At 35.3% G+C, this 27782-nt stretch overlaps 4 protein-coding genes and 1 long non-coding RNA gene across 8 annotated transcripts; 2 read left to right on the forward strand and 3 right to left on the reverse strand.

Annotated features, from left to right (window-relative positions):
• Positions 1–5750, forward strand: LOC121256699 (phosphopantothenate--cysteine ligase 2-like). Its single transcript, XM_041157568.1, is given in 11 exon segments — positions 1–118; positions 748–905; positions 991–1114; positions 1203–1247; positions 1367–1452; positions 2070–2122; positions 2262–2321; positions 3179–3280; positions 4628–4652; positions 4655–4746; positions 5246–5750. Coding segments are annotated over 10 exon segments (975 nt in total). The 5' UTR covers positions 1–118; positions 748–757; the 3' UTR covers positions 5486–5750.
• Positions 4645–23774, reverse strand: LOC121256702. Its single transcript, XR_005939048.1, has 3 exons — positions 23764–23774; positions 17509–17512; positions 4645–4776 (listed from the first exon to the last, which is right to left on the reverse strand). It is a non-coding gene; the product is annotated as an uncharacterized LOC121256702 (long non-coding RNA).
• On the reverse strand, positions 6375–10499 carry LOC121256701 (ER-phagy receptor 1-like). Its single transcript, XM_041157574.1, has 5 exons — positions 10079–10499; positions 8882–8956; positions 8567–8706; positions 7189–7326; positions 6375–6757 (listed from the first exon to the last, which is right to left on the reverse strand). Exons 1-5 carry the CDS (start codon positions 10335–10337, stop codon positions 6548–6550), a joined length of 822 nt encoding a protein of 273 aa, XP_041013508.1. The 5' UTR covers positions 10338–10499; the 3' UTR covers positions 6375–6547.
• LOC121256698 (transcription factor TGA3-like) lies at positions 11728–18245 on the reverse strand. Its single transcript, XM_041157567.1, is given in 11 exon segments — positions 11728–12115; positions 12118–12193; positions 12619–12846; positions 13620–13891; positions 14477–14540; positions 14652–14729; positions 14820–14879; positions 15269–15340; positions 15436–15597; positions 17743–17820; positions 17968–18245. Coding segments are annotated over 9 exon segments (1083 nt in total). The 5' UTR covers positions 15595–15597; positions 17743–17820; positions 17968–18245; the 3' UTR covers positions 11728–12041.
• On the forward strand, positions 22942–27710 carry LOC121256700 (ABSCISIC ACID-INSENSITIVE 5-like protein 3). Of its 4 annotated transcripts, none has more exons than XM_041157573.1 (3): positions 22942–24419; positions 24542–24613; positions 27455–27710. In XM_041157573.1, the coding sequence occupies exons 1-3, from the start codon at positions 23649–23651 to the stop codon at positions 27533–27535; spliced, it is 924 nt and encodes a 307-aa protein (XP_041013507.1). In that variant the 5' UTR covers positions 22942–23648; the 3' UTR covers positions 27536–27710. The 4 variants fall into 4 exon arrangements, with proteins under 4 accessions (XP_041013507.1, XP_041013503.1, XP_041013504.1 ...); XM_041157569.1 differs by lacking the exon at positions 27455–27710 and adding an exon at positions 25486–26188; XM_041157570.1 differs by lacking the exon at positions 27455–27710 and adding an exon at positions 25089–25477.
• The last annotated feature ends 72 nt before the right edge of the window (positions 27711–27782 follow it).

Consider the following 27782-nt stretch of genomic DNA (forward strand, 5'->3'; position numbering starts at 1 on the left):
ATTTGGATCAAAATTTCAGGAGATCTAAATCCGGTTGGTTCTGCTCCCGTTCTCACGCACAGGAGTTGTGAGGTCAAGTAAATTCCGCCGCCAAATGGAATTTCTACCTTTTTGTTGGGTGAGCTCCTCGCATTTATTCTCTGCTATCACTGCCGTTGGTATAAGCGGTTTATTCTCCGCTATCTATCACTACAGTTGGTATTAGCGGGAATAAACCGCTATTAACGTCTCACGCTTTACATTACGCATTATCTAGTCCATGAAATTCACAAAAAATCATGGACTTTGTATATATAAACATGTTCAAATCTTCGTATTCCGCACCACCAATTGAGGGCTGTGATCCCTTTCTCCGATTTGATTTGGCACATTATTTTGTTTGTTTGAAGGTAAGTGCCGCGAATTCCTCTGATCATATGGTGGTTTGGAAAGACTAGGGTTTTGTTTTCTCCTTTCTGAAAGTTGACTCATGATATTTGCGGGGGTTAACGCTTGTTCGATATCAAGTGGGTCTTATTCAACATTTTCGCTTTACTTTGGGTTGATAATTTTTGCGCCCAAGTGAAATTGATTTCTAGTTGCTTTCATTGTTTAGTGATGATCAAGTGTCTTTGAGTTTTGAGTAGCTTTCCATGATGCTGGAAATTTCTTTTTCGTGTACTTTGTTTATGATTCTATGATTTTGTGCATGTGAAAGTGAGGGGTTCTATTTTCTTAGTTTTTTCTTTTCAACCTGAATGGCTGTAGGAATTTTGCAATGGATGTAACAAGTGGAATAGGAGTTCCACAAGAAACACTGGATGCAGAAATCAAGTCATTCTTTGAATCCGCCCCTCCTCTTAAAAATAGAGACCGCATTTGTGAAAAGTTGAAGGAATTTATCGACAGGAATTTATTACCATCAGGCAAACTCACTCTCTAGTTTATCACACATATGCCATTTAATTTTTTATTAATTGGATGTGCGTTACTTTGAAACTTTATTTTCAGGGAATGGAAATGCTAGGAGGGTTGTGTGTGTGACATCTGGAGGTACCACAGTTCCTTTGGAGCGAAGGTGTGTTCGCCACATTGATAACTTCAGCTCAGGCCATAGAGGAGCTGCATCCACAGAGTATGTCACACTGCACCTTATCAAACAGGAAGACTTTCGTTTACAAACTTCTATGAAAGTTAATACTGATGCGTTGATTATCTTGCAGGCATTTTATTAAGGCCGGATATGCAGTTATCTTTTTACATCGCAGGTGAATTCGTCTTCTCTGGACATATGCTATCTTTTCACTGAAACATCTTTACATTTGGTGAAAGAGAACAATTTTAAAAGTTCTTACTTTATGGTGGATACTGTACCCATTTTGTGCAGGAGAACCTACCAGCCATACTGTAGATCTCTTCCCGAGGATCCATTACTTGAATGTTTCGAGGTCATGGATGAGTCAAATATTCAAGGTTTGTAGTTTGTATTGGCCGTGAAAGGAATTTATGTTTTGAAATCACTTACTGTCAACAGAAACAGAAAGCAGTTTTGAAAGAAGGCTTATCATACATGCCTATGTTATTTTGATTTGATTGGCACCCGGTGTCTGGGACAAAGTCTTGAAAAATTTTGGGGGTGCACAGGCCCTTGGCAAGGAATTTTCTGCAAGTACACCTTGGGTAATTCAAGAAGAAATTTCTATTAGCCTAATGGCGCCAAGAGTGTGACTGTAGAGTTTTAAACCCAGGACTTCCGGTCTATATGGCTCGCCTAGGACCACTATTCCACCCCTTGGGTTCATGCCCATGTTATGACATGACTCAAATACTTGAAATCCATGGCCTAATTACAAATGACAAAGACATTGAGAAATCAAGTTTTCTTCAGCCTCACCTAAGCGGCATTATTCTTACTGTTTGTTATAATAGGGTTGACATGAGTGGAGGGGATTTTTAGGGTTGGGGGAGTCTTCTCGTAACTGTCCCTGCAGTTCTTTAAGAAGTTTTACCTTTTCATATTCTCATTGTTAATATTTTATCAAGTACTGATGGTTCCTGCTAAGATGAATGAATTCCATTTTATACTTCAGTGCGCCAGTCAGATTCTGAAGCTGTGACGAGGGCCATCACTGAGCATCATGCTGTATGGACTATTAATATATTTGTGCATGTTTTTCCTCTCTTGACTACTGTATTTTGATTTTGGCTCTCTTGGGTATAATGCAATGGCAGAAGATTAGCTCAACATGACCGTGGGCAACTTTGTGGTTTTATTGTTGCAGGCAGTGGCAGAAAATCTCCTGTTAAAACTTCCCTTTAACACCATATTTGAGTATCTTCAGGTTAGTTTCAGTTGATCATATTTTGTTTCTTCTTAACACCAAATTATGTGTGTACTTTCAGTAGTTTACTTATCTATATATGCATGTATATTTTTCATTCCTTCTTTTGTTTCAAAAATATGGATTATATTTCGTGTTCCTCCTGGGTATCAGCTTCTCTCTCTCTCTCTCTCTCTCTCTCTCTCTCCACATCTTAATCTCGTAAGCTGTCTATAGGAGAGTTGTACTTGATTCTGCAGGTCAAATACAAAACCCGAATCCCTAGGGGTTGGCTAAGGTAGTAAGGGCCTTGGTCTTAGGAGTATGTCCCCTAGGTCTAAGGTTCAAATCCTTCAAACAATATCTAGGAGCCACGTCTCATTGGTGAAAATCCAATGATTTTAACTGATTTGTGTGGATATGAGCATGCTACACGGATCTGGAGTTTAACTAGGTAAAAGAGATGTTGCATTTGCACAATCTCTGGGATTCCTTGTCATCGAAAAGTACAAAACCTGTTCATCCAAGACTCAATACAGTAAATGCTACCATAAATTGCTCAAGTGGAAAAAAGTTTGTATATAATCTTTAGGAATTTTAAGGATGTTTGTGTTGTTTTCTATTGGGAGTTCTCCAATTATAACTATTATGTATAAGTAATTTTTAAGCCCCATGAACAGCCAAGGGATTTTTTTTTTCTTTATATATTTCATCTCTTTTGGCATAGGATTGCATGTGGTTATCATATTGAGTGTTGTGTTTTCCATACAAGAAACTTGTTGATGCTGTATTTGATGTTACTAATGTGTCTGGTGGTTTTGGAGGTAATAGTTGATCTCCTATGGATTGACCACTATCATTTATTTATTTGTGAGCAGATGCTGCAAATGATAGCAATTTCAATGAGAAGTCTTGGGGCACATGCAATGTTTTATCTTGCAGCTGCAGTTTCTGACTTTTATGTTCCTTGGACGAGCATGGTATGGTTTAATATGTTGAGTAGTCATTTGCTTTACTCCATCCTCCTGGCTGTATTTGGTATTCAGGAAAAATAGATTCTGTGAATCCTTCAAAAGTATTTTTAGTTCCAAAATGGAGGTTTTGGGTTCAACCTCCCTCCCTGACTCAAAAAAAAAAAAAAAAAACAAAAAACAAAAAAAAAAAAACAAAAAAAAGAAGAAGAAAGAAAGAAAGTATTTTTAGTTCTATTTTAGAGCACAGGTGTCATCTTTTCTGTTATTGAAAACTTCATTAAACGTGGTTGTTCTCCTTTTTTATGTCTCCGAGAATTTTTAATTAAAAAATTAAACTGAAAAGATTAGTTGTTGTACTTCTTGTCCATCTTATCTCACCCATCACTTCATTAACTATCATATATTACAAGGATGCAAGAGTTACTTGCTGATAATCTTTTCCATTGAAGAGCTAAGGGCGTTTTCATAATTATCTTATTACTATAATGTAAAATGGAAGGCACAAATCACATAGCCTATACTCCAAAAGGATTAGTCATTGATACAATTGGAGCCCCATTGGAACATTATAAAGAGCAATAACTTCTCATTCTTAAGTAATGTGGGATCTTATATACCACCTACCTTTATCACTTATCATAATAGGATATCACAATCTCCCTCCCCCCTTATGTTCTCGACATCCTCGTCGGGTCAGTCTGTCGTAAGTGGCACGACCCAAGTCCCACATTTCTAGTTGGAATAGGCTCTGACACTATTCGTAACTCCCCAATGGAATGCCCAAACCACATGACCCATACTCTAAAATGACTAGTTAATGATATAATCGGAGCCTCATTGGAACATTATAAAGAACAAGAACTTCTCCTTCCCAAGAAAGAATCTCATACACTATCTACCCCTATCACCTATCATAACGGGGTATCACATATAATGAATAAACATATTGAAAAACAATTCCTTGTTATAAAGTATAAGCCCATTTTATATTGGTCTGTCTTGAGTAAGTTGATCATCTTTTGTTGGTAAGCTTCATGATCGAAAATGGCCAGTATATATAATTCAGAATCCTCTTAAATTAGCATCATATTTATTGCAATAGGAACATAAAAATAAGAGCGTTAGATATTTCTTTTTGAAGCCTCAATTGTAGCCAAGCAACTTAGCTCAGACTTATTTAACCTAGCCCTGTTGGACCAGGTGTCATGTGCGATGGCAGAGGTTTCCTCTACCTGGAAATTATAACTCCTTCAATTTTAGACTACTCCTCTATGGAAACATAAAGATGTGCCTATATATTATATCATGCCTGTGCCTACTTTTATTTATAAAAGGCATTGTTTCATTCTGTAGGCAGAACACAAGATACAGTCGGCATCTGCCCTTTGGACATCCGACTAGATCAAGTGCCAAAGATGCTCTCAGTGCTGAGGAAAGTCTGGGCTCCCATGGCCTACTGCATTTCTTTCAAGGTTAGATATCTTGCTACTTCCAGGCGATTGCTACTTCCAGGCCATACTCATAAAGCATTTCTTGATGTGTAGCAGCCAAGAGTGAGAGTGAGAGTGAGAAGAAAATGTAATTGTTTTTACTTATAGCAACTATCTTATGCATCATTCTATTCTTGTCTCTCTCCAGTATATCAAGGATTTTTTATCAGTAAAATATCATATAAACTATAAGGGTTGGGGCTGGGTCATCTACGGTGGACTTAAATTGGCCCGTTGAAGCTTTACATGGACAGAAATCTTATCTCCATGTTCCCCATCTGCATATCTTTTATTGGTTGTTTAAATCTGAGAATAGTAAATGGTAACAAAGACAGACTGGATAGTATGGTACTTCCATTTTACCCCACAAAGAATGTTTTTATAACATTCTTTGACTTTTTGTTATGCGTAACTGAGAAGTACCCGTTAATAAATCTGGTGCGTTAGTGGGACTGAGATGTTTTCCTTTCTGACTTAACAGCTAGAGACAGATACAAAAATTCTTTTAGAGAAGGCTGATATAGCTCTTAAAAAGTACAAGATGCATATGGTTGTGGCAAATGAGCTTTCAACCCGCAAAGAGGAGGTTGTAGTTGTTACAAGTAATGAAAAGATATCAGTTTGCCGGGACAATACTCAGGTTGGCACCGATGTGGAGAATCCCCTGATAAGACTTATCGTGGAGAGACATTCAGCTTATATCCAGAATCCTGACTTGTGATATCTAAGCCTAACGGTATCATCTAATATATACAGACATGCAAACCAAAAAATGGTTGATTGTTGTGGGTCTCTCAAGGCATACCTGACATTGTATTATACAGGATCCTCACGATGTCAGCTGAGCTTTCCTTTCTTTGCCATAGAGTATCGTTAATTTAAAGTAAATAAAGTTGTCGTGTTTATGGATGATAGTGTTAATCCTCTATATTAATTTTTCTCAAATGACATGTGAACTTACGGAATAAAAATATTTATTTTCTGGTGATCTATTGAATGACATTGCTCGACCTAATTTCTATACATACCCTTATTGCCTAGAGATCATGACTCCCCTCTCTCTTTAGAATCCTGAATCATAGATGGCTTATATGTAAATGCCATCTAGTTTGAAATCCTTTTGTTTTTCTTTTTTAAATGGAACCAACTTAATTTTGTTCTTAGCATTTATTTATTTATTATTATTTGGGGAAGGGGTATCGAACTCCAGACTTACGTTTTGAAAGCTGGGGATTATGCCAACTAGGCCAAAGGCCTTTGGCTTTGTTCTTAGCATTTGACAACAAAGATGGGCATTAGTTTTGGATCGAAGCAGAGAGTAATCAGAAATGTTGTGCTTCATCTTGGAGGTCCTAAACACAGAAAATCAGAATAAAGATGCAGAAGACAGAATATTGGGAATGAATTTGCTTCTTTTTTTCTTTAGGTTCAAAATAGGACTGGAAAATATGCGCTATGCCTATTACTCTCCTTTTAGCATACCTTGGTGATCGGCTTATAGCACCATACATATAGTAACCAAGGTCATTTCAAACTGTTTGAAAACCAATGGCAAGCCCACTCCACTGACAAAACAGGAGGCTTATCTTAACAATTGAGGTATGTCCATGTAAATTGCAATCTCATTCGTTTCTTTTTAACTATGAAAGGAACAATATGTACAACTTTTTTTTTTATTATTATTATTTTGTACAATAAAATATGTGTATCGCCAACAACGTATATTCAAGAATGTATTCTGTAATTAGATGTGGGATATCTGAAAGTGGGTGAAGCAAGTTGTCTACAGCGCCGAATCATCTTCTGTGTCAAGCTCAAGACCCTCTGCAGCTAAAAGCCGACTGATGGTCTTTTTCTTCTCTTCCTCGGCTTTCTTTCGCATCAAGTCCCTTTTCTTCAAGACAAGTGTATGGCGCCTAAGGGTGTTGGATAAATACTCCTCGGATGCCTTTTTTTCTTTAGCCAGGATTCTCCTCTGTTCTTCAGGATCAACCTGGAATTCCAGTATAGATTTTAAAAGATAATTGCAGTAATTTGGCCAATACATAAAAAGGATTCGATTACTGAATTAAAAGAAAATTGTACAAGGATTGTCGTAAAGGCTATTATTTCAGAGGTAGATCGCTAAAAATAGTTATTTTTTTTATGCTGACACAAAAGTATGGTGCGGTTTTGAAGAGAGGAATGATACTTCTAGTGCAACTATCCAGTTGTGCGAGTTCATTTTCAACTTACCATGTTTTAAATAAAAATTTTATATAACAGTGATAGCGTGTAGGCATGGCATAGATTTATCAGAAAGGAAAACAAGAACAAGAACAAGAACAAGAACAAAGACCTAACTAAATGAGCTATGAGAAAATAAATATGGAGCCTGAGAGAATTTTCTTTAACACTTGCTGGAGATATTGTTCAATTTGATACCTTTGAACGAGAAAGACGGCGAGCACGAAGATTCAGCTCACGCTGCTGCTGCTCAGCCCAAGCTTGAATAGCCATATCACCCCGCTGATCAAAAGCTTTTCTCTTTTTCATAAGCCACTCCATCCATGCTTGAGATGCCTGATATAATAGTGAGGATTAAATTAGTAAAATTACAAAAAAAAAAAAAAAAACATAATTGCATTGATATTACTCTCTAAACAAGGAAAACTTTATTTTCCTAAATGAGAGAACAAAAGACTGGACAGTCAATTTTTTATGCATTTAAATAAACGACAGGTCCATTTGAAGACCAGTTTCACGATATCTTGCAAGCATACTGGTGCACTGACTTGAAAATAGGATAGGACAAGAACAGTTAAAAAAAACTGAAGCTCATCGTTCTTTAGTACCAAAAAGAAAAAAGTCGACAATGTTTATAAATGGTTTTCACGACAGAGATATTCCAAAGAATCTAAGTTAAAAGCTTAGAAGTCACTAAACTTGAAAAAATTTGTAGAACCAAAGCAAAGGCTTAAAAATTTAGACTAGATAAATATAGCTTTGCTGGCACTGCATATAAAAGCAGAATATAGTTTAGAAGGGAATCAGATTGTTGATGGATTAGCATATCAAGAGAGAATTTAGAGGGGTCTTTCTATAGCTCATAACGATTTTTCATTTCTTTTGAATCTTTGAGCAGACCTGTAATCTCCCTACCCCATATGTTCCACATTGGCTTAGCAAAATAAATCTCTTGCTGATGAATTTTGATACCTATGCATCATGTGCAACAAAACTGCCAAATCATTCTAACTTGGAACTCCAGAGTTTCCAACTATGGTGACCATTCTTATAGAAATAAACTTAACAGTGGCATGTGGATATTTGTTTTCAACATGAAAGTAAAATGCATTATTCAGATTATTTAACAATACCAAAATATGTGATTCATGAAACATCGACTCCATTGGATCTATATGCATGCTCCATCTGGCGTTACCATGAAACTAGAAAACCTTATCATTCCAAAAAATTGTTTTTTTTTTTCATTCTCATGGTTGAGTAATGGTGGAGATACATCAGTACTGTTGCTTTCTTGAAGATTACTGTGAAGAAATCTTCCAGAACTATTTCTTTCTTAGAAGTAAAATGACTAAATTGTTGTGTGTATACAGTTGCTATATTCCAAACCATCTGAGAAGTAGCATTTTTCAAAAACAATTTATAAGGCAATCAGGAATTTTGCAAAGGATGGACAGAAGTAGCAACATAATATTCATAGGGCCATCATCAAGTATAATAAACAATTAGACTCAATAGAACAGTTAAACAGTTATCTACATTTCCTATACTACACAAATATATATTACAATCTTACTTTCATTGGGTTGACTCGGTAATCCATATCATATTTCCTCCGCTTCTCATCATCTATGAGCAACTCATAAGCAGCTTGAATCTTAATAAATCTTGCCTCAGCCGTTTCCCCCTCCTCAAGAGTCCCTCTACCATCATAGACTTGAAACAGGAAAGATGACAGGGTCAATGCATTGCTTTAATCAAACTCCAATACACAACAGCAAACATGAACTAAGTTGCTAAGAACATTCATGCTACCTTTACAATAAAATGACAGAAAAATGAAGACATGCAAAAGGAACATTAGAATAAGTGGTCATAATAAAGGACAAACCATCTGGATGATAAAATTTGGCCAAGCGTCTGTAAGCAAACTTTATCTGCTCTTCATCGGCATCTCTTTCTAACTCTGTTTTATAAAAATAAAATTAAGGTATAATTTTTCAACCACAAATAAACATCTAAAGAATAAACATGCTAGAAAGTATATATGTTACCTAACAGCATGTTAACTCGAATAACAAGCACATGGATAAAGTTTTCATCATGTGTAAAATGAATACCCTGAAATAGATGGAGCTTTAGTTTTTTTTTAACTTATTTATAATGAAATCTAACTTTGCACTAATTATTCGGTATCTAAAGATCTTATAGTGCCACTTGAACTCAAAACTGTCTTACCTTCAATCCATCTTTGTCCAGCCAGCTCATAACAAAATGTTAGACCAATCTTTAGGACTAACAGTTTAAGAATAGTTAACTGCATCTATCTTGAGTTCTTGATTGCAGTATTTGATTCTGTATGTGGTTCCTTTTCTTTTTATCAGAACCTTTTTAAAATTTATTACAAAACAATCACGTTCCAGTAAAAATCTCAATATCTTATAATACGACTTTCAGGAACTGGTACGAGTGTATATATTATACATATAAATGTGTCATCGCCAATATGATCACTTTCAAGCATCAAAAACTTCCAAGGAGGCTCTCAGACTTCCAATAGTTTTGATGGAAGAGGTTCCTAATTGTATTCAACATACTGTTTCTCTTGATCGTATGGATGATGATAGTGTTCAATAAAAGTCATGGTGAAGTTCTCTATATTGAAAAAACAGGACTCATAGCAGTCTAACCTTCAAAACCCATTTCTCTAAAATGCACGGAAGCAAGCACAATCAGCGCAGTATTATTTAATTTCTCATTTTCCTTTCGGATAAAACCTTAACACGTCTTTGAAAGGAACCCGCCGGTTTAGATATTGTGGGTCTGTGTTTATAGAGATATTCATAAACATGCATACATGAGTATTATATATATATATATATATATATATATATATATATTATATGGGTATTAATTATTATGATTATCCGATATCCGACGAAGCTCGCTACGTATACAAGCACCTAAAGATTCAAATAAATAAAACAAATAAAAAAAACCTTTTGTCCCTATAATTTCTTCAACACAATCTGTAAGGAGTTTTTGTTTTTTAGAAACTGAAGGAAAAAAAAAAAAACGAGGGAATTACCAAGAGTGTCATAGGGAGATTTCTGATCAGTCCAATTCGATGCCCTAACCAGGGTCCTCCTCTGGCTAGCACGAAACCAGGGCTCAGTCCCATTTGAACCCAAGGACTCGAACCAGGGAGAGAACGACGACGGCGCAGAGAAACGAGGCTTGTAATTAGGATTTCGAAATGAAACCGTAGCTCGAGAACGCTGCCTGCAACTCATGAAGGAGGAGATAAAGACCGTGTGGGGCCGACAGATTGCTCTCAGATTGCTCATGTTGCCCAGAATTTCGAGCTCAAAATTGCTCGGTCAAGGAAAAAAATTAGGGTTTCGTTTTTGCTTACTGCTAATTTGTCATTATCTAGCTTCCAAGGTTGAAGACGTGAAGGAACTGAATAGAGGTTCTGATACCATTCACGTGAGAAATTAGAATCTTGCTGAATCTGTATATATATAAATTATATATATATATATATATATATATATATATATTTATATTTATATTTATATTTATATTTATTGTGGACGGTTAAGATTCCTGTAATGACAGTTAGGATGCGCGGCAATATTACCATTTTGCCCGTTTCCTCTAGAATCTCAGAATTTTATGAATAATTATGAAATGATTTGAGTTAAGATGTTTTATTAAGTTTTGAGAAAGAAAGAAGAACAAATTGAATACAAATATTATATGTAAATTGTATTGATTATTGTATTTTGTTTTGAAGTTTGTAAAAATTGTAATGATTAAATGAAAATTTTTAAAATTTAAAATTAAAAAGTGTTTGTATTTGAGTGAAGTTCAAAAAAGAAAATATGATAAATTTTGAAAATTTCTCATCCTATTTCATTACCCAAACGTACCGATTATGGCCGGTTTAGATTGAGAGGTAAGTTGAGATCCATGCTTGCTCTTGGGTTAGGAATTATTTGATCAAAGACTGAAGTCTTCTAAGAACTCATCATGATTGCTCTTGGACCTGAAGAAGCTTCTTAACGGTCATCGGGAACGGTTGCAGCACTCTCCGGTGCGAAAATTGGCACTCTCTATTATAAGAGTTGAGAAGGTTATGCAAGCCCTGATGACTTCAAGCCCTGTGTTACCCGGGAAGATAATAAGGGTTGTATGAATGACTGCAAATGATGGCAAGGTTTTTCTGTCAAAAGTGCTTGGTAGAGTTATTGGAAAGTTAAACCAAGAGCTGAATAGTTCAGTGCGGTTTGTTTTGTTTTCTAAAGCCAATCCCTCTGGCTTGCTATTCATGGTTGTTTAGGCACTCGTGACAAGACAGTAGATCTGGGATCATCACTAGCAATTGCTGCAATCTGTGGAATGAGATGCTTGAGTCTCATAGCCATCTTTTCTTCAGTTGTCAATTCACAGAGAGAATATGATGTGAAAGCTCTATGGTCAGTGTAATATTCTTTACCCAGGAGGAGGAAGATTGACAATCTACTAATCTACTGCGAGCTGCCTCTGTTTAGGGGTTTCACTGTTTCAGGAAGGAGCAAGTGAACTTGGTTGCTCTTTAAGAAGTCCTTATGGTGAGCATGTCCCCAACTCTTGTCTCCTTTTTTCCAATATTAGGTCTCTCCAAACAGCGAAAAAAACAGCAGTACAAAATCCACGAGACAGTTAAAAAAGGTAGAGCACTTTCTTTTCTCCTGAAGATAAAATATGAAGTTTTCATATAATGGGCAATTGTCTCAACATGTTTGAAAAGTACTAATTTCAAAATTACCTTTTCATCACAATATACACGATATAGCCTACCAAATGCATTGTAGGGTAACTTAATTTCCTAAATCCTAATTGATACACAACATTGAAATACATATTTACACCTTATAAACTAGAGAGACTGCTTTGAAACAAAAATTACCATATTCATTCCCTTTGCAGCTGAGGCGTGAACAAGGGGTAACGCCTACCTATATATGGTGTACCTATATGAGGTGATTCTAGTGGTGCTTTCTAGGCTATTCAGGTTCACGGGGACGAGCAGCCCACAGCGAACTGAGAGCACGGAGACGGTGAAAGTACTCCCCAAGGCAAGCAAGCCTCGAGCTGCTTGGTGGGTTGTTAGGATGCGAGACATTTGCTGCAGAGTTTGTTGACGAAGATGATCTGCCTGTATTTTAGAAGGGCAAAGAGAGTCCGGTGAAAAAGTAATCAATTCCAAATGGTATTGCACATATAGACATGGTAAACATAACCAAGATTCATACAGAAACCTTAGCCCTTTACACTGGATATTTGTTTCACCATTGTTTAGATTCTTGATACAGCTTTGATTTTGCTCATTTGATTTAACACAGCTATATTTTAATATTAATGGCCAATGGGTGGATGAATATGTAGAATAGCTTTAGTCTCTTGAGCCCAAAGCTCTCACGGCTCTTTATTCATTTAGAGACCCGTAGTCTTACTTCTTCAAGAAGCCAATTTTGAATTTGCAGAAGTTTTCTTGACATTGTGCGTTAACTGCCCTAAATGCACTTCAAATTTCTGAGGTCAACTAGAATTATTCATGGCAACCATCTGTAACATTGTTACCTGGTTCACAAATCCCTCTAGTGCTTCCAACTTCTCCATTGCGGCAGCCATCTGAGACCCATAATTACCGGCAAGTACTGATTCAGCTCCTATGCTATGGGCCAGACTCTGCTGGAGTTTTTCCATTCCTAGTGAGAGGGCATCTTCTGCTTGCTGAGATGACTGTCGGAGGTTGCATACACTCAGAACTTGTTGATCAGTCAAAGGCTCAAGCTGTGGCCTGAGGACCTGTCAAAACAAAATAGGTGTTAGATATTTCATGAAAAAGGTTGAAACTTAGCATAAGAGATGATTAAGATGTAATTACATCAGACACAAAGCACAAGAGATATGGTCGTATGAACCAAAACATTACAAACAGGAGACAAGTCGATGTAGTGAAACAATTTTGCATAACATCAACTGTCCTATTGACCAAATGTATATTCTTGAAGATCAATAGTTAATGACAAAACCACCAGACAGTATATGTATACATATATTTTTTTTATAGGTTATATTATATATATATATATATATATATATATATATATATCCGTGTGTGTGCACAACTCAAACTTATTTAAGTGGCATTTCCAGCTATTTGATGTTGTGAAAGTTGATTTGAAGGCATCACCAGCATTCATAATGTCCTGAGTGCTATGCTTTTCAGTACCATCTTACTAATTACCATGCAACGGCTTCAAAGAGGTGAAATTGTGTAACTGCTAGATGTTGAAGAATATGGGGACCTGTGCTTGCAACCAGTTTTTAAAAAAAAGATCAGCATGCTGCATGACCACTCTTTTTTCCCCTTTTCCATAATATGCTAAGCTAATGTTAGTTTGTCATTATATGCAGTCATAGCACAGGGTTGAACATTGACAACATAGTGATGAATAACAGATAGTGATGACCTAAATAGAGTCAATCCGGGGAAAAAAAGGAGTAAATGAAGAGACAATTTGTTAGTAATGCATACGCAGTCTTCAAGCATTGAGATTAAATGAACCACTAATTACATTTAGAAGCTCTGATGGGCGGAATCCTCCAATCCAAAGGAAAAAGCGTTCCGTTGTTGTTCTCCACACACCGGACATCAAATAAAAGACATCAGCCTTTGCCGCATCTGCTTTCATGCGAAACAAATTATGATAATGGTTCAAGCCACTCTCTACAAGCATACGAAGTTCTATTTCAGTTACATGAGCTTGCAATGCATTTCTAAGTTCAAAAATCTGTCTATTTTGCTCTTCAACCCAGTGTGCATATTCCATCTCAAATGCAGCAATGCCTGCAAGATCCACAGTTGAGACCAATTTCAAGAATATACAAGCTGTAATGACAAAACAACACTCGACAAATTGACTAAAAGTGATAAAAGAGAACAGGTAATCTCTAACGAGCACGGCAAAGTTCAAATGTAATGCTTATGTTTGTGCATATACTATATACATAAATATATAGATATACATATATTTATCTATCTTAGATCATGCATACTTAAAAAATGGAAAAAAAATGGGGTTCCGCCCTCTTTAGAAAAGAAGAAAAAAGAAATATACATCAGAATCACAAAGAGAGTTCTACATTCATACAAGGATATAAATTCCAGGCACAGTTACTATGATTATCACAAAAACTCGATTTTGAAATATCGCTGCTTGAAACTCTCGAGCTAACTGACCCCTACTTGTACAATGCGTACTATGTCATACTCAATACGGATGGTTTATCCACAGAATTTAGGTTTTTGAAAATGCACAAGGAATAAGTACAAGAAATTAAATATAACAGTAAAGAGTAGCAGGACGCATGAGATAGGGAAAATACAACACATAATATAAAAAGGTAATTTCCAGCCGTTGGAATCACAAACCTGAGTTTACATTTCCAGAAAATCCCAGATGACTGGTGTCCAGAGCACTGCTTACATACACACCCTACAATCAGACATGCAGTGGCTATTAGATGGATGCTGAATTTCAATGCATGATCAATGGGCAGAGATATTTGATGAAAATGAAAACCTATAAAGGTGAGCTTCACCTAACCTGCTTCCTAGCTTTCTCAAGTTCGAGTTCCAGTTGTGCCAACTTCAAACGACTTGTTTCTAACTGTTGAACATAGGCCTACGAAAAATAAAAAATAATAATTCAGACTAAAATTAGCTCGATTAAGTCCCAACAATGAATGTATTACAGGAATTCATTTATTATTACCTTCTTCCGCAATCGACTTTTACGAGCAGCTTCACGATTTTGTGCCAGGCGTCTCCGTACCTGTATACAGATGTGCATTTGTGTTACCAACATTAATTCAAAAAACTAATGCCCTACTTCAATCAGATATTTGCTTGTTCAGCATCACAATGCAATACCGGGGTGCTCACATGGGCCCTTTTAACTGAATTAGAATCAAGCATAGTAACAAATTCTTGATGAGCAATCTGTCCAAGTAGCAAATAAATGATAGGCTTGAAAAGATACATGTTTTCTTTCATGTAAATCCCAAGCAGAATCAAATGCTCTCTAACTTGATAATGATATGATGCACTTTGTATGATAAATATAGAATAGTGTAAGCAGATATATTGCCCAAGACTATAGAATTTAGGTTTTGGATAGGGGGAGGAGAAAGACCACGTGGTGCAAATATGCAATTTCTTCACCTTATCAGCAGTATTGTTTCCTTCTTCATCATTTCTGGAAGGTCCCGTCAATTCTTGAGAATTAAATTCAGACTAGCAGATCATTTCAGAAAATCGTTAAATTCGGGTAATCAGATAAAAGAAGTCTAGATTCAGAAACACAGAGAGCCAATTTCATGTATCCTCACCTTGTTTGGCAGCCCAGCATCCACCTGTAAAATCGTGGAGGCACCTGTATTTGGGCTAATATCGCCTTTGAAGGGATCTTCCCACATGCTGACCTGTTGGAATGGATCATATATGCCCATCTTTCTTGAAGTGATAAGTTGAGTTGATGCAGAGCTCATAACCTTTCATTAACATGGAAAAAAAAGAGGCAAACTTTTATTAACTCTCCTGCAACATCACATATTGAAAAAACAAAAATCACAACAGAAATGTCATCTAAAGGCAAATTATATATGTCTGGGAAATTTAAGAGATTAATAGAAGTACAAAAGAAGTGAAGACAGAACAACTATAAATTGGATATTAACAAAGAAATGAAACTCCAAAGTTTATAAACAATCAGCTTTTATTATATACATTGCTTCTACCGATGAAATGGGTGATAAGAATATGTTTGAAATTGTCTGCCAGTATTTACCCGATCACAAATTTTGCACCCTCAAAGTTTGCCCATAATCAGATAATTAAGCAGCATGCCGGTACAAAATTATCTCATTGAAATACAAAACATACAAAGTGTAAGGGCATATGCTCCAGCCATGACAAGGAGGCCACATATTGAGTGAATGTCTACTGGCATTTTAATTTCATTGCCTATTGAGACACCAGGAGACTTCTACCTGAACTTACAAGTTCTGTTATTTGTGCAAGACAATGATAAGAAACAGACATGTGAACTTCAAATTATTTTATGACCACATAGGAGACTTCTAAAGAAGTGGATGACCTAAAGCATCTACTGAAAGAGATATTTAGTGCTTTTGGATTAGATTTCCTTATCTTAGGAAGCCAATCAGGTAATTGAGCATTATTCCCAAAGTCTACACTTATCATAATCATTAGGAGAAAATTTCAATTGCAACAGCAAGATGTAAAGAAGACGATCCACCCAAAATGGGCACACTTACTGTTTATTATTCTTCATGCATTTCAGCATCCATTGAGATGGGGCAATATGGGAAGTTAAACGGATAAATTTTGAAAACTTTCATCTAATGTGGCACAGAGGGAGCAAATTTCTGTCGTGCTTAGCATTGTGCTTTCCTCAAGCAATTGTAAGATCTCCATAAAGAGTAGAAACCAATTTAAGACAGTTGTATTTAACAAACTCCTAACATCCATCAAATTCACTGATTCCCTCATCACTAACATACGTCTAAAGTTCTTTGATATGCCAGGTTAAAGTATGTGTAAATCGATGATGGAAAGCATTAACCATATTAATAGACCAAAGCAGGTAGAGGGAAGCAAAGCAGTTATTGTGTGTGTATAACACACGTCATTCTTATTCTGCAGGAGGAATAGACACGAGAGTCCACTGATGATTTTCCAATGGCAACAGTTCTCCATTTTTAGCAGTTACTACGAGCTACTCCCTCTCATTAGGTGCTTTCATACATGTTTAAAATTTGACATGAATGAATGCTGAAGTTTTTGCGATCAGAAGTGGAGATCTAAGTCCTTTCTTTGATTAGGTCTCTTGTTTTAGAAACCACATCACGCATCGATACATCCTACAGTTGGAAACAGCCGAGGCTAGTTACTTCTCCAATGCTAACCTATGAAGATCCCATAAAAGTGCCCTAAGCCTAGACTGTCTTGCCTTAACATGAATCTCAAACATGGGAAATATAGAGCGATATTATTGACAAACCAGATTCAAAATAAGCCATCTTCTAAAGACAATTAGCTATGCATTTTAGATTGCTAAACTTTTGACAATCTTCCCTAACAACCTTCCAAGAAATCTCAAACAAAAACTTCCTCGTTTAGGATATCGAATAAACTCGATAACCTTCTGATATCTCATAAACCAGACAATACAGAGAGAAATTAAAAAGGAAAACCATAAAACAATAGAAAAGGATGAAAATACATACTAACATCAATAGTTTCTCTTCATCGAGATTTTGTGAAGGGAGAATAATTACCATACTAGAAATGTTCTCCAACACCTTACTGAAACACGTCAGAAATGTTCTATTTTTGGTTCAAAGCCAATTCAATCAATGCTACACAAATGAAATCGACACTACTCTCGTAAAATTAGATTCTAAACACAGAGCAACAGATTTGAGAAAGATTAGATGCTTCAGATTCCATGAAATCATAAAGCTGTAAAATTGCATAGCAAAACTCAACCTTTATATATACAGCCAAAGAAGTGTACTCAATTGGCACCTCCTCCACTATATATATAATCAAAGCAAAACAAAAAACAACAAACAAAAAAACTGAAACATTTGTACTAATCAAAGTGTGCTTACCCTTCACAACATGATCCGATTGACCCTTTTTTTTCCCGCAAAATGGCGCCAAAACTCACATGTCCTTCACAACGAAAACTGGCCAAAACAAAGAAGTTCCCAAATTAGCCACAGTTCCACCTCCACCAAGCAAAAACAGATTTTTCTTTCACAGGGCTCAGTTTCAGTGTACAGAAGAAACAGCGCAAGAGTTGGATTTGGTCGGTAAAAAACGAAGAAACTGACCTAATTTTGGTTAAACTACAGCCCTAACTTCATACTTCGAACTGTCTTTAAGCTCAGCTTCAGCGAATTTAATACCACTTTTTCCCCGGAAACAAACAAGAACCAAAAGCTACACATAACGACTAAAGATGAAAGAAACCGGACCGACTTAACTATATGAATGAAGACAAAAAATCAAACATCAAAACAATATAAAGATATTAAAAACTTTGGTTCATTATTTGATTGTCGCTTTGTTCGCACTAAAAAAGCAGTAGACCTCAGTGAAAGCCCCCACAGTGAGAGGCCAGGGAGAGAGAGTGATTGAAAATTCTAACCTGCGCGCACACCCCAGCTAACGTGAGCCCACGACACTGTCACAGTCACGCTTGTTGACAACCTTGGATGATGTCATTACCAGTGTTGATTCGCCGGTGGGACTCCTTCTTGCTTCGTGGGAGGTCTTGATTGGTGGGTGAGCTGAGGGGTTGGTGAAGTTATGATAACCCCCTCCCAATTGATTAAAATCTGACTGTTTAGTTCTGATTTTGTCGAAGATGATGTACACGTAAGCATGCGTGTCACAGCCTTGGCTAAAGGTCGAACGGGCGCGTGATCTGTCTCCGACTTTAGAGTGCATGATATGGAAGATACTCCTTGTTTGCTTCTTTTCTCTTATTTTTTTAATTATCTTATTATTTTATTTTATTTTTTTGCTTTTACTTTTTTTTAATCTAACAATTAAATAAGCAAAGATAAATAGAGATCTTTCTATTTCTTTCTAAAATTAAAAAGAATCTGTTTCAAGAAGAGATCTTACATCATCTTTTTCCTACTAAGATTGTGGATAAAATAGACCGACATAATGTTATTTATATTCCTTTTCAAATTAAATAATATAATTTTAATAGAGAATTAGGGAGTATCTCAATCCACAAAGATAAATATTATTATCAAAAAAAAAATAAATTATATTATAAATTGACGTAGTTTAATGCGATACATTAACGTTACTTAACAATAAAATGAAAGGAAAATAATTTATACAATTTTAAGATATCCCCACATTTCTTTTGTCAAAGAGAATATACAAAATTTATACTATGTAATTCATTTCAATTTATAAACTTTTTTATCAGAAAAGAAATGAACGCATGCAAAGGGAAAGGTCCCAAGAGATATGATAATATATACGCTAATTAAGTGTAAGTTTATCTTTTTTTTCCTGGCATACAATAAAGACTACAATTGATTTATAATAGCTAGGTTTGATACTTAGACAGATACCCAAGATTCCGGACGTGAATAAAAGAGGAAAAGTTGGTATGTGCAATCGTGGAATGCGTAAATGTAATGCAGTCGTTTTGAAAAAAAGTGAGATCTATTATTAAAAAATTATTTTTTATGTAAATCCCATATTTATTTACTTTTTTTAAAGTAATTGCACGGCGCTTGCATACTCATGACGACAAGTATCATCCTCAAAATTTTTTTTTTTTTTTTTAATTTTTGGGGTACCTTTAGTATGCGTCTACCATTTTTAAAATCAGTTCTTATGTTTTTAATTTATTTCTTATGTTATCTTCACATAAAAGTAAAGTTTATTTATTTATTTATTATTATTTGTTAAAGATGTTATCTCTAAAGAGTACTTTAAGAATGTTATCTCTAAGTGATTGCAACTCTCAGTTATCTTAGGATATCTTATAACATGAGAAATAGGTAATCTAACATGTATAAAATGTAGTAATAAATTAGTAGTTTCAAAATACAGACACAATATGAGATTAATATCGCTTCGCAAACCACCATCCTGATCTCCTCGATTAGTCTTTTCATCACGAAATAATGGGATATATATATATATATATATATATATATATATATATATATATTCCGATAATTACGAAAATGAAAATATTTCTATTTAGTTTTATTTTCTTGCTCTATCAAGATTGTATTATTAAGATGATGTGGTACTTTAATTTGTTAAGCTAAGCCTAGTCCTCAACCCCATCTCATTGAATTTTGATATTTTATGAATACTATCATTTTCTTGTTTGAAAAGAGGATTGTCGTGTGCATTATTTGTCTCTGAATGAGTGGAATTTATGTGTAGGTGTAAGGGTCCTGATCACCAGCTAAATTAGGTCAGGGAAGCGAATTCGCTTTTGCTTTTGATGGCTGTAGGTGGGAAATATTGTCTTCTTTTTCCTTTTTGCTCTTAACTTAAGATCAGCCTGATGGCATCTTTTGGCTCCCATTTCCCACCACTCACGGCATCTCTAGTGCTGTGTAATTCGTCACCAAATATATAAGTAACGATATACATCATACTTTCATCTTACTTTTATCTCACTATTTAAGATGTATCACATTTATTACTATTTGATGATCATAAAGAATCATCTAATAAAAGATCATCCAATAATAATAAATATGCCGTATCTTATATAGTGGGATAATAACAGTGTGATGTACATAATTTTTCTATATATAAGGATAACTCAAAATGAACAAAGTTACAAATGAATCTCTTTAAATGAAAAATGCTTAAAAGGCACACTAAGTTTGGACAAAACTTTTCTCACCTTTTCTTTTGCTTTCTGATTTTAAGTTTGAGAAGAAGTATGTCTTTATGTCAATTAAAAGGGCAAAAACAGATGTCACGATTAGTGTATTCCTATTATATTATAGGAAACTTATCAGAGTGATTTTAAGTTTTCTTAATATAAGTACGTTATATAGAGAATATTTATCATATATCAAGAACGTGACGTGTCACATGCCAAAACCTCGGGATCCTTTTTTTTTCCCTTTTTCAACTATATTATAAACCCTAGCACCTCAACTTTTAACGAGTTTGCTATAAAATAACTTGTGAATTGACGTGGTTTGATGTTTTATCAAAAGAAAAAGGCAATTTTAATACACATAATTGCTTGCACAAAGAAACTTTCTTCTTGACTAAGGGTTCCTATTTATCAAAAAATCCATAATTTTCTTACCTAAGTTTGGGTGCTCATTCCACCATAATTCTTAAATCCCATGATTTTATATATTTTTTTAAAAATTATCACCCCTCACGTAAAAAAGAGAGAGCACATGCCACCCAATCCATAGCCAAGTGTCACATAAAGTACAAACACTTAATTAAGTAGAAAAAAAAGGCAAAGTTTTATATTGTTTTTGGTGTGTATTTTTTTAGCATACAACATTACCCAAGTGGTAGGACAACTATATAAAGATATTGTAAAGACCCATTTTTTATAATTAGCATACAGAAATTAAGTACCTAAAGAATCATATGTTTTGTTTGGTTATTCTTGTGTAATCAAGTAGTAGTAGTACTGCATGCCCATTTTACTCTATATATATTAATTCAAAGCTAGCTTCGGTGGTCCAAGAGTACAAAGTTTATAAGCCATCCATCTCATGTGGTGTGGACTAAAGCCTAAAAGTTCATTTAAAAGTGGTAAAAACTATTCCAATTCCAAGTGGAGGGGTCAAACACGTAGGGAATTTTCAAGCCAAAGGGATTCTCAAGCGTACTTCCGAAAAGAAAAGAAAAAAAAAATAATTACAAAAGGAAGAAGGATTCTTTGTTTTTTTTTTTTTTTTTTTTTTAATGTCGGGAACCTTTTTAAGATAGAGTTCTTTGGACCCATCTCTACAAAGTAAATCTCGACTCTGTGCACCGCACTCTCGAAAGTTTTTCTATACGAAACTGATTAAATTACTGGCTTTTCACTAGGAGTGTGGCCTCAAATGATTATTTGCACCGATGAAGTATTGAACATTGGACCTTGAAGGGAGTGATACCCTAAGACCAAGGCCTTAACCACTTTGTTTTTTTTTTTTGTTTTTTTGGTGTTGTTTTACTGCTGTATAAGAGATGTATATGTTGGTTATTTATACCTAGGAATAACTATAAAAGAAAGGGAAAAAAATAGGATAAAGAAATTAAATCTTGTGAGTTATTTTTCTGTCTTTTTCACCAAAAAAAAAAAAAAGTTAGAGGTAATGGGTATTATAATCATAGAAAATGTCGCTTTCAGGTGTTCTTTTTATATTTAGTTTTATAATGTTTATTTTAAAGTGTTTGTTGTGTTTACTAATCATTCCTTTTATAATTTATATTTTTGTTAATATTTTTATGTTATTAATCGTAAAAAAATAAAGAAAATGTCAAGAGTCATGAACGCACTAGGCTTCCCATAGATGGGGAGTGCCATCGGCGGAGATAAATTAATTAAACAGTCCACTTTTGTTCCCTTTTTCCGGCTGATTATTTTCCACTTTAAGTCTTTAATAAGTAATTGGGGCCCTCCAAAAGCTTGATTGCCACTTGCATTAGGACGTGGGAAAATTGAGGGCTATCTCCCATCTTGTTTCCTATACTTTTTGCATTATGAAAATAATAAGCTAAAGTTCGCATGCATGGCATGGCATGTCATATGAGTTATATCGTGTGTCCTTGTGTATCAATGATTGTCCTAATTATAGATTGATTGAGTTACAATCTTTTAAGTCGAGAGTATTTTTGTGATAATTATTATCTGGTATAATAATGTTATTTATCATTCCATGATGTGATATTAGATGATTAAAAATTATTTATGATAATTTATTTGTGAACTTATCATCTAATATCACGTTATGGATAATGAGAAAAAAGATATAAATAGATAATAGGGCAATGTTAGGGATCCCGCTGGGGGATCCTGTTCAAGCATCCCGTTACTTTTTTTTTTTTAGTTTTTTGTTATGCAGTGATTAAAAAAATATTGTTTAATAATATTGTGATTTTTTTATTTTTTAAAAAATATTTAAAAGTGTTAAAAAATGATGTAAAAAAAACACTTTTAAATATTTTTTCACATAATTTTTTAACACTTTTAAATATTTTTCACATATTATTAGAAAACATTTTCTTAATCACTACATTAAAAAAAACCTAAGAAATACAATTTTTTTTTAGGAACGGGACAAATGAACGGAATCCCCCAACGAAATCCCTATCGTTTTCTATAGATAATAATTAATATCCTTTGAAAGAGATGAATTGTGCTACTATTTTGATTAGATGGGCTGGGCTGGGCTTGGCCTTGTCATATAAGATTTGGGTCTCAAGGAAGCCCAACCCAAAGGAAGGTGCTAGTGACCTCACTGGACTGGAGGGGATCCACACCCGCCCTGGACTTACCAGAAATAACTGTCTCAACGGTCGCCTCTATCGTTTCCCACATGGAAGTGACTGTAAGAGCGAGAAAGGCAATACCAAAACCAGATCGAGGAACTGATATATATATATATATATATATAGAGAGAGAGAGAGAGAGAGAGAGAGAGAGAGAGAGAGAGAGAGTCGTTTCGTAATGGTTGGGTCAGGAAAATTAGCTCTGTATCCCACTAAAATAGCAAGAAAATCAGGTGTGGTTGTTGAGATGAACAACTCTTATCTCTCTCTCTCTTTAAGATAGGATCGTTTTCAACGAATCAGCGCCCGCCAGATTATTTCTCAAGGGTTCGTCGATCTTTCTGGCGGCTCCGATTTCGTTTATGAGAACCTTCTATTTCCTTCAGATTTAAGTAGTGTGTCTGTAGATTCGACTGCCCTGATAGCGTGCATTTTCCACATGTGCTTGCGAATTTGTTTGCTTTGAAGTCCAGAAATTTATGCAAATTTAGTCTTCGGGTGAATGGCTGATAGAGCAATGGTGTCTCCTAATAATGCTCGGGAGCCATACTTTCCGCCTCTTCTAGCCAGACAATGCTCTCTGTATAATCTCACCTTCGATGAGGTTCAGAGACAACTGGGAAACATAGGAAAACCTTTGAATCGTATGAATTTGGATGAGTTATTAAGGAATGTGATATTGGTTGAAGAGGGCAGGCTCGTGCAAAACAATTCTTCTTCTTCCTCGTCATCTGCTTCATTCTTTCTTGGGAATCTTAATTTGAATGGAACTTTGAGTAGGAAGACTGTCGACGAGGTATGGAAGGAAATTGTTCACCGGCAGCATGTGAATGAGGTGGCCAACCAGTCGGTACACCAACAACTAACACTTGGAGAAACAACACTCGAGGAGTTTCTAGTTCGTGCTGGGGTCATTAATCCTCAGCCAATAATGGCAATTGATCCGATGGTAATGGTGTCTCCGCAGACGAATTGGTTGCCATTTCAAATGGCGGCTGTCCAACAGCAGGAGCTGCAGATGACAGTGCTGGATTCAAATTTCAATGTTTCTGAATCGGTTTATGAGAACCCGGTTGTGGATATGGGTTTCTCTGAGAACCAACTGGCCATGCCAGCACCAATGCCATCAATATCATCGACATGTTCAGATTCTCATCTAGCTGCCCAAAGAAAGCTCAGATGTTCAGATGTAATGGAGAAGACTATTGAGAGGAGACAGAAGAGGATGATCAAGAACCGGGAGTCGGCTGCTAGGTCAAGGGCAAGGAAGCAGGTAAATATTGGACAGTATTTGCAGTGTGGAGTTTATCTTAGTGGATGATTTATGATCTGTTTTGAGCTTATTGTCAATAAGTAGTTATGGTTATGCGTATCTTTTTGCTTTGATGATCTAAGGCTTACACCCAACGGTTGCTGCAAGATGTGTCTGACCTAACGGAAACAAACAACTTGCTCAAAAGGCAAAAGGTACTATTCGTACATTCAAATTAATTATTTTTCATTCCTACCAAAACTCGTCATACGCATATCAATCATTGCATCAAGAATTCTATTACTTAATATGTCGGTGCATGAACACACCACTTCTTTTGTGACCTATTACAAAAAACAAAATCAAAATACAAATACGTTTTTAATAAGCAAGCTTGCAAAATAGATTTTTTCTTGCACCAATTGCAGTAATGTCAACACACATTTTTTTAGTCTATACTACGAAGACGATTTAAATGAATTTGAATGCATATGTTTCTCTTCTAGCTTGCTTGTCAGACTTTTTTCTCATTATATCTTTCTCATTTATGAGTTAAGATTGGATGATACATTCTGAAAGACTATAATTCGACTCAAACATGATGCATTGACTGTGAAATTGTTTCTTTTAATGTTAGGATCAAGGGCAAGTTTTTTAAAGCAATCATAATCTCTTATTTCCTGTTTCTAGATTCAATGGCGGCCTTTGATATGACGTGTGTGGGAACGTGCGTGCGCCTGTGTTTGTGTCTATACAGATATGTGCATACATGTGTTAATGATCTAGGGAGTAGAGGGACAAATGCACTCATTTGTTGATCAACCGATCTCTATTATGCTTGAAGATGGGATAGAGATGCATTCCTTGACATTTAGTGTAGAGAAACCTGTTATAACAGCAGTCAAAGTCTTGTGCTGTTCTGTTTGCTTCAGTTCATTGTGATATAAACCTATGGGTTTGGATGCCTTATGCGAGGACCCGTTGAAAGCACGAGATACATCTGGCCTTATACTCCAAAAGGATTAGTCAATATTTCAATTAGAGCATATTGAAATCATTATAAAAGACAAGAACTTCTCCCTTCCAGACATGTGGGATCTTATTAACCACACCACATTCTATACTCAGCTTGAGGAATTATGCCTTATCTTAACAACATTGTCACCTCTTTGATCAATAGATTGGCAGGTAACCTTTAAAGATTAGCAAGTTTCTTTCTGAAAGGTTGGTTCTATAGTGTTCTTGAGATTTCATAAAGTATATTACTTTCCAGACACTAGACAGCCCCAAAGTGTACATGACCTAGGGGCAAACAGGCAACTAACTTGGTAGATTGGAAGTACCCTTGCAGGAAACTCGAGAGCCAGCCAAAGCCAAAGACCTAAGGTATCATACCAATATGATTGCAAGAAGCTGTACATAATTTTCAGTAGAGAGGATCTTCTAAAACCAGAACCAAATATCTGGACTTTAGGCAATCCATAATTTTTTGTAATGTGAGCAATGCGATTAATCTTGGTGGAATAGCTTGGCTGTGCTTGCCTAAGTATCCTAGACCATCCTAATGGTGATATATTTCAATGTTGTTGTGGATCTGGGTTCTATATTGTTGGAAGAACTCAATGTGTGACCGTTGAAAATAAAGCAATCATTTCAGGATGGTATAGCACCATCATTCCCTTTGAGACTCCACTATCTGTTGTCGACATTTTGTCAACAATATGCCGTTTATATGACCTATTTACTAAAGTGCCTAATTCACCCAAGCCAAGATAGGAAAAACCAATTTCAAGGTTCGTCATCGATACAGGACAGATTAGCAGACAGAATCACCTGGAAAGTGATTTTCAGGTAGAGAAGGCATATGAGATATGTATGCTGGACTTCTGTTGCCATGTCCCCCAACTTTCGGTTGGTGTAAATTATAACTAGATCATTGAAGAATTCTATTCAACTGGAAGCTGAAAAATGTTAGCCTGGTGTTGAAGAATATATATTTTTGTTAAAATCTCTTTGAACTTTGCTTGAAACGAACTTATGTAAAACCCATCAAAGTTAGGAGTTTTCTGCCGCACTACTCTGTAATTATTACTTTCCACGCCAGGCGTGGTGCACAAGAGCTTTGTTTCACTTCAGCTGGATTTTTCTGTTGAGGTGCAATCCCTCTCAATGTTAATTAGAATCTTAATAGATTTTTGGGTAATTAGAACCTTAATGATTACTGACCTATCAAAATTCAAATTAATATTACTGGAGATGACATGTGCCCCCTAAACTTGGACCTAGCTATCTCTAGTCTACCATATGAGTAAATGATAATGATAGGCGTACTATTTCTAACCACCCATTTACTATTCCTTTTATTTTATTTTTTTATTTTTATTTTACTTAATGGTTAAGGAAGTGCCTATTAGTGAAGTTGTATATTTTTTTAAATTTTTCTTAATGATTAAAGATGTTAAAAAAAATACTTAAAAGAAAATAATAATAAAATAAAAATTCAAATACACTATAATTTATCCATGAGTAAATCATGAAATCCAGGGAAAAGATTAATGAATTCCAAACTTCATTTTGTAAATTTATATGCAACTATTCAACAGCATACTTATGTCGTCCTCATATAACTCTATAAGAAACTATACATCAAAACGAAAAAATTAGGATATTAATTAGGTAATTTAATAGATTGGGAACTTATTTCTTGAATTTTGGTTTGTACCTTCAAGCAAAGTGATAGCAGTACATATTATTATCATTTGAATGACTTTAATTGTTTTATTTAAAACCTTAGGCCCACAAGTGTTCTACTAATATATATATATATATATATATATATATATTACATGAGGATCTGAGGATCTGATCATCTAAGATACATAAAAATCTTAATAGCAATATGAGAATTTGATTTGAGTTGGAGTATTTGTATAAATTAAATGTATTATATGAAAAATATATATAGGTATGGTAAAGGGTAGTCATGTTTTCAACAAACATAATTGCTGAATAGATGCTTGTCTTCAATTTTGTTGTTGTTGGTGCTTATGTTGCAGGAAGTGGATATACTTTTATCTTCAAATCCAACTTCCATGCCCAAATACCAACTGCGACGGAACAGCTCTGCTTCCTTCTAACATCCAAACTTGCACACATTCTATTCTTTTTCATTCTTTAATGTTGCTTTATGCATTCTTTGTCAATCAGCCTACCTATCAAATTCCTTTGCAGTGTTGAGGTTTTGTTGATGTTTTCATGTATTAGGAATTTTGCAGCAACATCTTTATTAGTTGGCTTCCAAGCTTTTTAGATCTGAAGAAAGTATAGAATGATGTTAAAATTCCATATTCTTTAGTCGGTTTTTCGGGTCCGGACTGAAACTTC

Source organism: Juglans microcarpa x Juglans regia, chromosome 3D, assembly GCF_004785595.1.
Source record: "Juglans microcarpa x Juglans regia isolate MS1-56 chromosome 3D, Jm3101_v1.0, whole genome shotgun sequence".
NCBI lineage: Eukaryota > Viridiplantae > Streptophyta > Magnoliopsida > Fagales > Juglandaceae > Juglans > Juglans microcarpa x Juglans regia.